A 13,911-nucleotide genomic window follows, 5' to 3' on the forward strand; every position below is an offset into this window, starting at 1 on the left:
GTGGAAAGGAATTAATTTTCGGTGTATTTAGTGCTCTAAACAACCTACCAAACATCACCTGCAAACAGGCTCCTCCTGCTTAAACTTCCTCCTGTCCAGTGATTTCAAAGTTTAGCCAAAGCACAGTAAAATCTCTCAGCAGATCTCAATTCCTCATCACTCGGTCCATGAGTTTTTTCTGTGCTTCAGCTAATGAGGTGATGTCTTAAAAATTAAGTCCTGCCTTTAAGCACAGTGAAATGGAATAAATTTAGGCCAACATCTCTCCAGATGAAAGAATCCTTTGATTTTTCACTGTGCAAACTTTTAACAGTGAGCAAAGAAAGAGATGCCTCTGATTAACAGGGATAATTGGGAATTAAAAAACCCAAAAACTCCCCAAAGCCACGTGGAGATCCCAGGGCTGCAAGCTCTGCTCTTTCAGCTGATTTCAGATTCAGCTTTGGGACAGAAGCATTTTTGCTGGGGAGCAGCTGAGCAAACAGGGCTCAGTGTAATGAAGAATTATCAAATTATCAGTGCAGGCAGGTGGGGAGGAGTGCAAACATCCAGGTCCATGTCTGCACCTTGAGCACATTCCTGCAGAGCTCTGCTCCTCCTCCAGCCTTGGCTTTTTGGGTTTGGAACAATTCACAAGGAATCCCCACCAGGATGAAGGAATGACCCTCCCTGATGGAGGCAAAGTTCACCTGAGCAGCTCCGAGAGCAGCAGATGCAAAGCTGAAAAGAAAAATTACTGCAAATCTGAAAATAAAAACTACTGCAAATCTGGAAATAAAAACTGCATGTAAAGATGAAAAGAACAACTACCTGCAAATTTGAAAATAAAAAAAACTATTGCAAATCTGAAAAAAACCCCTGGTTCTTAAGATGAAAATAAAAACTACTGCAAAGCTGAAAATAAAAAGCTATTGCAAATCTGAAAATAAAAGCTCCCTGCACATCTGAAAAGAAAAACTACTGCAAATCTGAAAATAAACCTGCCTGAAAATCTGAAAATAAAAACTATTGCAAATCTGAAAATAAAAGCTACCTGTAAAGATAAAAATAAAAACTGCTGCAATTCTGAAAATTAAAACTGCCTGTAAATCTGAAAATAAAAATTACTGAAAATCTGAAAATTAAAATTGCTTCTTAAGATGAAAAGAAAAACTACTGCAAATCTGAAAAGAAAAGCTTCCTGCAAAGCTGAAAATAAAAAATTGCTGCAAATCTGCAAATAAAAACTGCCTCTTTAGATGAAAATAAAAACTACCACAAATCTGAAAATAAAAGCTACTGCAAATCTGAAAATAAAAGTTACTCCAAAGATGAAAAAAAAGCTACTACAAATCTGAAAATAAAAGCTACCTGCACATCTGAAAAAAAAAGTTACTGCAAAGGTGAAAATAAAAGCTACTGCAAATCTGAAAATAAAAGCTACCTGCTAATCTGAAAATAAAAGCTACCTGCTAATCTGAAAATAAAATCTATTACAACTCTAAAGATAAAACCTGCCTGTAAAGATGAAAATGAAAACTACTGCAAATTTGAAAATAAAATTACTCAAATTACAGCTGTTATTCTACAACTTCAGCGTTTGCTGTGGCTTCTGATTTCATGTCATAAATAAAAAAAGAATCACACAAACTGTAAGATTTATAAACAGACTTGGTGCTTTAGTACAATTCCACCCTGGGGTGATGGCAGTGCTGGGGTTTTTTTTTAGTGTTGAGGCCAAGGGGGTGGGATGTGGAAAATTTCCAAATTCCTGTGTCTGGGTTCCTGTTCCATGGGGGAATGAGACCGAGATGTCAGGGCTGGGCTCCAGAAAATTCCCAGGGACCAAGGTGAGGAAATGTGCCACAAAATTGAAATTTGAATTACTGAGGGCGTTTGGGGGAATCTTCTCTGATTCTTTTCATCACCAACTTTGCTCTCAGCTACACGAATGTAAAAATAAAACCCCGAAACAAACGCCCAAAGAAATAAACTTGTCAATTGTCAAATATTTCAGGGGTGGAAAAGTCATTTCTGTACATTACCTTGTAGCCACTGCACGTCAGCCCTGCATTCCTCTTGGCTAGGACACACTTCATCCTCAGGAAAAAGGATCTCTCAATTTCATATTCTGAAAGCACAAAGCACACTGCTGATTTATTCCTGGATTTATTCTTTATTTAGACATCCCAAATCTGCCCATGGCATTGCCTTTTCCGGAGGTGTTGATGTTTCAGTTTTAAATCAGCAATTCTCCTTTCCCACCCCATCTCTGTATTCAGGATTTATTTCACCTTCCTGTCAGGGATTCCCTGTGAAATTTGGACAACTCAGCACGATCAGGTTTCCAAATTTCTGGTTTTACCACCCTTGACAAGGAATTCCCTCGGTTCAAACCAACTAACACCAGTCCTTATTGGTAAAGGGAAGGAAAAGCGTCCTTTAATTAATTAAAGGAATCTCCAAAATAACAATAAAATAAATAAATGAGAATAAATAAATAAATAAATAAAATGAGAAACAAGGAAATTCAGTGGGTTTGTAATCATTTGAGTGCACGTGGCTGCTCATGCCCAGACCTTTGGGGTTCTATGTGCAGTGTCATTACCTGACTTCCAAAACTATTTTTTTTTTAAACAATAAAGTTGTTTTTAAACAAATATCTTCAGGGATAACATCCAAAAAGGTTTAAAGTCATTCCTCACGGAGTCATTGCTCAGGTGCACACGGATTTTCTGGCAAGAATATGAGGCAGGAATGTTCTGATAGAATATGATGTTATTATCTGTAATGGGAGTTACTCTCAAAGAATGGTTCAGACACCAGGAATAATTCTGATTTTTTTACTGAAGGTTGCAGTTTGGCAGAACTCTTTTAGGACAAGAAAGAAAAGTCATTTAGTACAACTGTGAATAGGAAAATCAGAGAAGTAGAAGAGTTCTGATCTTTGTCCTAACTCCCCACAGGGTTTTAACCAAAATCCATCGTCATCAGTTGGGATCTCTCTTTAATTTGATTTAACTGCTGAGTTTTACTCCTGATTTTCGTGCCTCCATCACCCAATTCACCCCTCCTGGCCTCACACCACTGCCTGCAACCAACATGTTCTGTATATTAAATTCTGGGCTTAAAGGTCTGAAGATACAAGCACAGAAAAAAGATTTAGCAAGGAGAGGAAAGAAATGTTTCCTGAGAATCTGAATTTCCCATTTATGTCTCTAATTAGAATTAGATCCCCGTGGGGAAAAGCTGGCACTTGAAGGAGCTGGCACATCCACTGCAGAGTTTCAAACACAAATTTATACAAATACAAATTTTTGGGTGGGGGGAAGCCACACAGCAGAGATTTGCTGTGGCTGAAGCCTCATCCATGAGTCAGGAATGACTCTGGGGAAGCTGGGAACATGAAATCCATGAATTTCTTTATTAAATAAATCCATGCAATCCATGGATTCAACAGGAGTGACCAAAGAGCAGCACAGCAGGGACACATCTGGACAAATCCTGTGCTCTGGGATGGCCCTGCTGGAGCAGAGAGGTGGCACCAAACCCCTCCCATAACGACCTGGATGTGCAAGACAGCGAATTAATATCCATCATTAATTAATTTTCATATTAACTTTGCCAGTGTGACCCCTTCCCAGCGCCCCCAAAAGTAGCAGAAATGGGCAGCGAAGTGAAAAAGAACTGAATTAAATTTGCAATTGTAAAGCTGATTAAATGGGAAATAAGAGTCCTGGAATCCTGCTGGGTGCTGCCACATCCATCAGTATAAAGCAAAAGTCAAGATATGACATCCAGGCTGTACCTGATGCAAGAAAGATTCTCCACTCCGATGAGGATGATGTAGAAAATGAGATGATGTAGATGAAATGATGTAGAAAATGAGGTTTAGCAAACAAAGAGGGAGACACTGAATATTCAAATAGGAGAAATCAGTTAAGTTTGGAAAAAATTGGAAAAAAATAACAACATGCAGCATCTAGACTTAGTAATGAAATTATTGATATCACTGGGGTTCTTTCAAGCAAATGTGGGAGCCCAGAGAGATTTGGGCTGTCAAGAAGGTAAAAGAGGTAAAAGAAAAAAACTCAATCAAGTGCTGCCAGTTTTTAAAGGTCAGGAGATCTCTGGGTTAAGTACATAGATATGAATGTCAAAAGAGAAAATAATGAATAATAAAATGTTATGATTGAACCACAAGGTAAGAAACACTAAGGGAAAATAAGCTTCTTAATTATTAGAGAATATTCATCTAATAACTGAAGCTTGGCCACAGTATTTAATTATTCAGGAATGTTAATTTATCTAAATGCATCATTGGAAGTGAAGTGAACACCTTTCCTCGGAGTGTTAAAAATGTTAAAAATTCTATGTATAAACTATTCAATTCATTATAGAGAAAAGGTGAAACCAACACCTTGCAGCCATCAGCTGGTGAAGGATGAGACCCAAAATAATCCAGGAGAGAGCAGCAAATCTTACACAGATATCCCAGCTATTCTATTCTATTCTATTTCTATTTCTATTTCTATTTCTATTTCTATTTCTATTTCTATTTCTATTTCTATTTCTATTTCTATTTCTATTTCTATTTCTATTTCTATTTCTATTTCTATTTCTATTTCTATTTCTATTCCATTCCATTCCATTCCATTCCAGTGGATTTCCCATCCCTGGCAGTGCCCAAGGCCAGGTTGGACATTGGCACAGTGGGAGGTGTCCCTGCCATGGCAGGGGTGGCACTGGATGATTTTTAAGGTTCTTCCAATCCAAACCACTCCATGATTTTGTGATTTCATGAAATCAGGGCCCATATCCATGTCCAGGATATCCATTTCAAATGCACCCCTATTTATTTTTTACCCAAATCCATGTTTCCCTTATCAGCCTCATCGAGGTTTTTCTGTTCTAACAATTATTTCCATTTTAATCATTATTTCCCAATTTCCTGCTCAGCTTACAGAACAGATGGAGCTCAGTAGATTCAGTAAAAGCTATAAATGAGGCAGAAATTAAGTGGCTTCATTCAGATTTGTCCAAACACCCTCCCAGAGCTGAAACACAGTGACCTGGGAATAAGAGCACACAAAATCCATGGCAGTGTGGACGCAGAGGAGTTGGATTTCTTTCCCAGAACATCATTTCTACAAAGTGTCTCCTCTCCATTAATCCCTTTTCTTTAATTAGCACATCCTGCCATACAGTTTGACTTTAAGGCAAGAATAAATCAGCTTTTTTCTATTTCACAGATCTGTATTTTCATACTCTCATAAACAGAACAAGTGCCATGGTAAAGAAAAGGAGTCTTGATATTTTGGATAAAGAATTTGTGCATTTATTCATTCCCTTTGCACCACTGCCAAGGAGGATTCTCTGAGCATTTCTATGAAATTATGGTTTAGTTTATGGAAGCCAGGATTGTCCATCCCTAGAGGAGCAACTCTGAAATTCATCTTTGCTTTCCAATCCATCTTTAATCTCTTTTGACAGAAAACAGTCACAGAATCCTGTGGTTGCTCAGTGGAGGGAGAAAAAAAGATCACCACGAATTTTTTTCCCCCACAGCTTCACCTCTCATGCCTTTGTTTTCTCTGATGGAAAAGCTGCTCTTTTATCTCCCATTTCTAGATTTTGACATTTGCAAAATATGACATTGCTCTGGTGCAGAACCACTTTGTAAAAGAATATTCCTAAAACTTCAGGAATGGGGCATCTCATCTATCACTACACACACACAAAAAAATATGGAAATAAGTATTAAAATTGGGAACTCTTGCCACAGCCAGTGATTTGTGTCTGCTCCACAGAAAAATTCCAGCTCTAGTGGAGGAGATGGAAAATGGAAAAGAAATGCATTTTTAGAGAAGAATAATAATAATAACAACAACAACAGCAACAATTATTGTGTTTTACAGTTTGTGAGTTTTACAGTATTTAAAGTTATCAAGTTAAAAATTGAGACTTTTTTTACAAACCTTTTTAAGGAGTTAAAGTTTTAGTAAGAACGGACCCTTAAATTATTTTCATTTTTAACTTAGCAATTAATTACTTGTGTCTTGTGTTGTGGATTTTTTAACTTAATTAAACAAGATTACTTAGACTTATGAAGAAGAAGGTGAAGAAGAAAGATGAAACTCTTGTTTTAAAACTTTTATCTTGCTTTTTATATATTTTTATATTTTAAAACTTTGCATTCTAATTTTTTTATGACATGATATTACACACTTTCATTTAAATTGCACACTTGTGATTTTAGTTTGATTTTTCAATTTTGGAAGCTTCTTTCACAGCTTTAGGTCAAAAGCAGAGTTTTTGTGGGGGTTAGTGCTTGTCAGCACAGAAAGCCTAAAATTCTCAATTTCTAGGGTTCCAACAACAACAACAACTACTACTACAACAAAAATAATAGCAATAATATTAATGATAATAATAATTGTAATAATAATAATATTATTAATATTATTACTATTATTTTCTTGTGTGATAACCTGTCCCCATGTCCCTGCTGGACTGTTCTGGCCTGAAAACACAGATAATAAAAAATCCCTATCTGGATAAACCCTTTGCTTCCCATCCCCCAGACACTGTGCACGTTTTTGTCCCTTTTCAGTTTTGTTTTTTTTGGTTGGATCTGCTCTGTTCTGTCAAGTCCCACGTGCTCTGCTGATTTCTGTGGGATCTGCAGAACATCTGGGTCCCACACAGCTGGGAGAGCTCTGGAGGATCTTGGCTTTTCTTTGGTGAGCACAAGGTTATGGATTTGGGAGAGACAGAAAGAATCCCAGAATGGCTTGGGTTGGAAGAAAGTTAAAAATCATCCAGTGCCACCCCTGCCATGGCAGGGACACCTCCCACTGTCCCAATGTCCAACCTGGAGCTGAACATTCCAGGGATCCAGGGGCAGCCACAGCAAATCTGGGAATTCCATCCCAGGGAACAATTCCTAATTCCCAAAATCCCATCAAGTCCTACTTGGAAGCCATTCCCTGTGTGCTGTCCCTCCATTCCCTGGGTGCTGTCCCTCCATTCCCTGGGTGCTGTCCCTCCATCCCTTGGCAATTGTCTCTCTCCATGGTTCCTGCAGCTCCTTCAGGCCCTGCAAGGCCACCCTGAGCTCAGCCCAAAGCTTCTCCTCTCCAGGCTGAACAATCCCAATTTCCCAGCCTTTCCTCCCAGCAGAGGAACATCTCCAAAATTCATCCTGGTCCCACCCCTGCCATGGCAGGGACACTCTCCACTACCCCAGAGTGCTCCAGCCTGGCCTTGGGCACTTCCAGGGATCACAGATTCACTGGGAATTCCATCCCAGCCCCTCCACACCCTCCCAGATAGGAATTCTTTCCCAATATCCCACCGATCTCTGTCCTCTGTCAGTTTAAAACCATTCCCTCCTGTGCTGTCACTCCATGCCCTCATGAGAAAGTTCCTCTCCAGCTCTCCTGGAGCCCCCCAGGCTCTGGAAAGGGCTCTGAGGTCTCCTGGAACCTCCTGTTCCCCAGGCTGAACAGGATACAAGATGCCACAACTTCCATCCCTTAATTCTGAGCAAGGGTGGCAAAAATTCCAAACCAAAAATGAGGGGTAGGGCTCAAAACACAGTTTCAAGACAATCCCAGAAGGTGGAAATCCAGGATTGGCAAAGAGGGGTTTGCAAGCACCTTGGTTTTCCCTGGTAATGCTTTGCTGTGGTAGAAAAGCAACCATTTCTGTTGTCAGCCCCTCCTGGAGCTCCAAACTTGCACAAAGTGTCCAAATTTCCTCCCCATTTGGGCAGTTTCTTCTATTTCCTGCCCGTGTTCAGAATCCTGGCAGTGCTGCAGAGGGGAAATTCTCTATTATCATTCCTCTCATATCCAAACTCAAACATTTACTGACGTTGGCCTAAATTCTCCTTTGCTCCTCTAAGTGAAGCTTCCAAAGTTTTTTTGGGGAAGGAAGTCAGCGGGAAAGGAAAAGAACAGATTTTCACAGTCTGAGACACTCTGCTTTGATTCTATTTTACTGTTAATTACCAATGAAAAGAGATGTTTTAATGAGTTGTCAGCAATGTGCCCTCTTTTCCACATCAAAATTTATAATTTTTAAATTATAATTTATAAAATGGTAATTTCTAGGTTTCTCAGATTTCAAGTAACCCTAACAAACAGTGGCAACGGGATCACATTAAGCCATTACCTCTCAGTAATTTTTCTCCTGTAAAATATTTTTAAATTCATGACAATTAAAATACCTTTCAATGTTGGTATTTTGCCCGTGTGCTACTAGAAAAATTCTTCATAACTTCATGCAAAAAAAACACCTTGCCAGATGCAAAATTTTTCTACTCCCATTTTAAATATAAAATTTCTGCGTGTAGGGAAGGTGGAAGAAAAGTCAGCACAGGGATTTTTCTTCTTGGCTGAGGGAAACAGAGCCCTTAAAGCATCAAGAGGAGTGGAGAAAGGCTGACATAATGTATTCCACGTTCCAGGTTGTAACTCATCATTTCAGAATTATCCACTTTGTTAGCACAAAACTGGGCTGGCTGCAGGAACTCCCGCGTTTCTTTCCCTGCTCTGGGGAATGTTAATTTTGCGTGACTCAGCAAAATTTGGGAAGCTCTGGATGAGTTTTAAAGCTTTCAAATCCCAGGAAAAGCATCTGAAAGCAATAAGAGGCACACAATGTCTGACTGCAAACACACGTGGAAGGGCAGCATTGATTCATTCCTTGTCCTGGTTAACCTGCAGTGCAAATATATATATATTTTTTTTATTATTATTTTCTTGTTTTCTTGCTCCTAGCAGCTGCCAGGATAAGAGATGGATGGTTTGGGAAATGTTGCTGCCCTGCTGCAAGCCTTAAACTCTGTGTTGGGAGCTGGGAAAGAACGATTTCTGCAAAACCAGTTTTTACAGAGAGACAGAGCAGCAAGCCAGATGTTTCGATTGCAGCATCATTTCAGTCCTTAAGGTCCTGGTTGATCATGTTCATCCCAGCTTGTGCTGCCATTCCATTTTCCCTTCAAAGACCCTGTGGGATGTGATCCATAATCCTGAAACCCAGCCCCTATTTCAGCCTCATCCAAAGTGCTCCTCACCCCTGGATATGGGTGGTGGCATCACATCCCAAACCCCTGCCAGCCTTGTCCCCTCCCCATGCCAGAGCCAAAACCCTTTGCTGCTCAGCTCTGGCAGCTTGGACTGCCCCGGATATTTGGATTTAAGCTCTGTGAGCTTAAATTTGGATATTTGGATTCCTCTCTGTGAGGAGAGGAAAGGGACAAACTCCTCACAGTCCTGCAGGAAATTCTGGAGCTGCTGTTGATCAAACTCACCCCGGGTGCTGTTTTGGGGTGTTTTGGGTGCCACCATAGAAGAAAAACCTAAAAGCTCTCAGAGAGGCCCCAAAGGATGGGCACGAAGGTGGTGAAGGGTCTGGAGAGGCCACACAAGGAGAGGACACTTGGAATGTCCAGCTGGAGCAGAGGGGAGATGCTGCTGGGAAGATTTGGGTTTAAATTCCTGCCCTCAGAAGGGATCTCAGCTCTGCCTGGAGAAGTTTCCTCCTCAGGAAATGGGAAATGTGGGAATGTTCCAAGTGCTCCTCCCAGACTTGTGTGTGAGCAAATATAAGGAAGATATAAAATTATTTGGGAGCATCTAAAGGATGGGGAAGGGTCTGGAAAGGGAAGAGGAGAGGATGAGGGACCTTGGAATGTCCAGCTGGAGGAGACTGAGGGGAAATTCCTCAGGAGCTGCAGCTCCAGAACAGATCCAGCTCCAACCTCTGCTCTGGCACAGGGACAGCAGCCAGGGAACCTCTGGAGCTGGCCCAGGAGGGATTTAGGAGAATATTTAGGAAAAAGTTCTTCCCCCAGAGACTTTTGCCACACTGAGCTCCCTCTACATGGGCTGGGAATGGGCTGTGCAGGGCTTGGATTTGTCCTTCCACCCTTGGAATTCAAAATGCAAGGAATTCTCAGAATAATGGGCCTGTAAACCAAAGTCTAGAAAAGAACACAGGATTTGAACTGAGGCCTTGGGAAAAGATTCCAAGCTTAGAAGCAAGAATGTGGATTTAAAGCTTAAAGTAGAGACATGCTGAGAAAAGTTTAACTATAGAGTTTAAGATATAGAAAGAATAAAGGTGATAAATAAAGAATAAAGTTGCAAAGATGACAAAAGTCTTAGAATAGGTCTGTGAGTCAGAACAGGATTAGCTAAGAAAGGTCACACTGTAATTAGACAAAATTTCTTGGTATTGGATTAGAAACATAAATATCTCTGTGTTTTATTGGTTAATAAGTCCTTAAAAAACCTGGTAACCTAAGTCTTGTGACTTCTAGCCACGTTCTCAACACCTGGAACAAGAACTCTTCATTTAGAAGATAAGAAAAATAAATCATATTTTCTAAAGCAACCAGAAGTCTCATCTCTCTACTTCATTTGGAAAAAAAATAAAAATCCCTGCAAGAAGATGTAACGTGGGAGCAATAAACTCCCACACCCTGATGGAGCACAGGAATTCACAGGGAATTCCATCAGAAACCCCTCAGAGATCCCTGCCAGGGTGTGCTCTGCAAGGAGGCCCTTCCACAACCCTTTTTCTTCAAACTCCCTTGGAAAATCAAAATATCCACGGCTTCCCCCAAGCCTGTGGGGAGCTGTGCTGATCCTATTGGTATTTTCTGCTGGAAAAATCCGATTTTGTGCTGTTCCTGGGCCGTGTGGAGTGCCCAGTTCCTTCTTTGGCCTCGCTTGGGCACCAGGACACATCCTGGAAAAATGCAGGAGAGATTTCTGCAGCCTCAGGGCAGGAGGAAGGCTTTTCTCCCTGGGCTTTGCTGCCCTCTCACAGACACTTTGATCTTTGTCCTCCCAAAATTCCTGCTCTCCCACCAGGAGAAAGAAAAATCTCCTCCTTGTGACAGGGACAGGAGCTGAGGGAATGGCTGGAGCTGTGCCAGGAGGGATTTAGGATGGATTTTAGGGCAAGGTTCTTCCTCCAAAGGGTGCTGGGCACTGCCCAGGCTCCCCAGGGAATGGGCACAGAGCTCCAGGAGCTGCCAGGGATGCCCAGGCTGGGATTTTTGGGGGGGTCCATGCAGAATTCCGTGACCCTGGTGGGTCCCTCCCCACTCAGGATATTCCACGGTGAGTCAGATTTTGGCAGGGCAAGCACCTGCACTGAGGAAAGACCCCAAATCTCCAGACAGCCCCAAACACGACTTTGCAGGCTTCCAGGACTCCCAAATTGCTTTTCTGGCATCCTGGTTTAGGATGGAGGCTCTGGGATGCTGCTGTCAGCCCTGGCAGCACACAGAGTGTGAAACTCCGATTTTGAGATCTCACAAATCAACCCAAACCACTCCGAGTGCTGCAGAGCAGAAATTCTTCAAGCAATATTTGACACTGAAATAATCTGAGATCTGAGCACAGCCAGCAGCCACGCTCTGGAACAGATATCAAAATATTCTCCTCTTTTATTTGCCTCTTTCTTATTTTTCCTGCTCACCCACTGCAGCTGAATAGAATGGATTTGTTAAAATTAAGCAAAGTTTGCCTGAAGACTCACATGAGGTGATTTGCTGAAACATTCCCAAATTTTAATTTGTATGGGAGGGAAATTATTCCTTATCCCCACCCCAAACACCCTCAGCTCTTGGCTCCTCTCATAGCCAGGCATCTGCACCCATTGCTTTACATTTTTTATGTTGGCAATGCAAATAAAAATCAGCTTAAAGATTTTGTAAGTTCGAGCTGAAATTCTCCAAAGCCTCCACAGCTCATGAGGTTTCTGGTTTTCATTGAGTCATGGCCTGGAGACTTAAAATCTGAAGGAAAATTAAATCAGAGGGGTAGCATGGGCTCTTCAGGTCATTAAAGAAATATAAGTATAAATATAAGTATAAATTAAATATAAATATAAATATGCAAATATATAGATATATAGATATATAGATATATAAATATATAAATATATAAATATATAAATATATAAATATATAAATATATAAATATATAAATATATAAATATATAAATATATAAATATATAAATATATAAATATCTTCTCCAAGTCTAGGAATCCAATGAAGATGCTGTTGCTTTGAGGTGTTCAGCAATAAATTTCCTCTGCCCCACAAGATTTCATACAGAACACACATAAATCCACCAAAATTTGAAATAATTTTCCTTATTCCTATCCTAAATTTCCTTATCAAAGGCTTTTACTCCTGTGCTGAGCTCAATAACTTCTCATTGCCTAAATTCTCTTTTTCAGAGACACCCAGCCTTGATCTGGACATGTCAAACCTGGAAGAAATCCCTGCTTCCCTCACAATATTTTTCCTGTGGCTAATCAAACTCCCAGTTTAAAATCTGTGCATTATTCTGATTTGAGCTTTTATGGTTTCAGTTCATAGATTTGGTCCTTGAAATGTTGGAGGTTTTTTTTTATTCTAAATCCATACTTTAGTTCCCACTATTTTGTTTCTTTGGAAATTTCTACACACAGTAATTAAGTTAGCTCTTAATTCCAGAATCCTGGAATGGTTTGGGGTGGAATGGAATTTAAAAATCACTTTATTCCATCTCTCTGCCATGGCAGGGACACCTCCCACTGTCCCCATGTCCAACCTGGAACTGAACATTCCAGGGATCCAGGGGCAGCCACAGCTGCTCTGGGCACTTCCCTCATCATATTCCCAAATTTTATTGCATTTATTATTGCTATGAAGTCCAAACTTCTGGAATCATTATTCCAGAAATGGAATTATTATTCAATTATTTGCCTTTTAGAAAAACAAATCATCTGCACTCTGTGTTTGAAGTTGTTCTACCTGAAACATGAGGAAGCCCAGGGCAAACTTTAAAAAATTAAAATATAATAATTTAAGAATTTATAAATAATATGGGATTTTTTTTTTTAATACCAGGGTGATTTATCTGAAGAAAAACAGTGAGGATTGTGTAAAGAAATCCACACACTGTCTGATTCTATGCATAGCAATAATTTGCATTTCCCTGAGAAATAAATAAAGAGGCAGCACTCAAATTGACAAAAACTGTAAAACCAGAGGTCAAAAATAATCTGTGCTCTGGGTTATTTAATGCCAGTAACAGAATATCACAAAGCACAGATAGTGTTGACATTTGTGATTTTATTCCTCTCAAAACAGGTCTTGTCCAGCTACAATTGCAGGACTAAAAATGGATTTAAATATTTGAGCTTTAGCTGAAGAAAACATCTTGAGCAAGGCAAGTTCTGTGAGCCAAGCTGGAAATTTGAGATATAAAAGTCTGTGTCTGCAGTGTAATATTGATTTTATGCCTAAGCAATGCCCCAGACTGGAGAAATCTATAAAATAATAAAGTTAAAAAAGGAAATTTTTTTATTCCACCCATTGACTTGATGATTCAGAGTTGTTTTAAAAGATTAAGAGAGAGAAAATCAGACTGAAAGGGCAAAAAATGCTCTTTAAAACAGTCTGGTTTCCTCTTGTTTTTTCTTTAAATCAAGCCACTTCCACTTCACTGCCCTTTAAATTATTTGTAGAATTCCATGTTTTACTTAAATATTGAAAATATCTACTCAGATACAGACAGAAGTTGCTTCATTCCTGTCATTTATTCAATAGTTTTTAAGTCTTCACTGGATTAAATAAAAAACTTGCTTTGGTTATTGCAGGCCAGTTTGTTTCAGGTTATATCTCATTATTTTAATGTATAAAATACTGCAGGGAAGGGAATTACTGGCACAGGGAAGACAACAGTAAATAAATATTTGTTCATTCTGTTCATTTTGGATTCTGGATATTTTAATACACCCACTCCATGCTTTGTATGGAGAAGAGTCTCAGAAATGAGAGAAAATAAAATAATCCCTAAACAGAATAGAATTCCTTTATTTATTTATCTCCTCCAAGCCTGGGAACCCAAAGGAGATG

At 39.7% G+C, this 13,911-nt stretch overlaps 1 protein-coding gene across 1 annotated transcript in view; it reads right to left on the reverse strand.

The window, feature by feature from the left end:
- SIM2 (SIM bHLH transcription factor 2) overlaps positions 1-13,911 on the reverse strand; it is a 59,348-nt gene that overhangs the window by 24,539 nt on the left and 20,898 nt on the right. Inside the window, exon 5 of the mRNA XM_088160500.1 lies at positions 2,025-2,110. Within this exon, the coding sequence (XP_088016626.1) occupies positions 2,025-2,110 (86 nt within the window). The remainder of the gene's footprint in view (positions 1-2,024; positions 2,111-13,911) is intronic.

Source organism: Sturnus vulgaris, chromosome 2 (assembly GCF_052056855.1).
Source record: "Sturnus vulgaris isolate bStuVul1 chromosome 2, bStuVul1.hap1, whole genome shotgun sequence".
Classification (NCBI taxonomy): Eukaryota; Metazoa; Chordata; class Aves; order Passeriformes; family Sturnidae; genus Sturnus; species Sturnus vulgaris.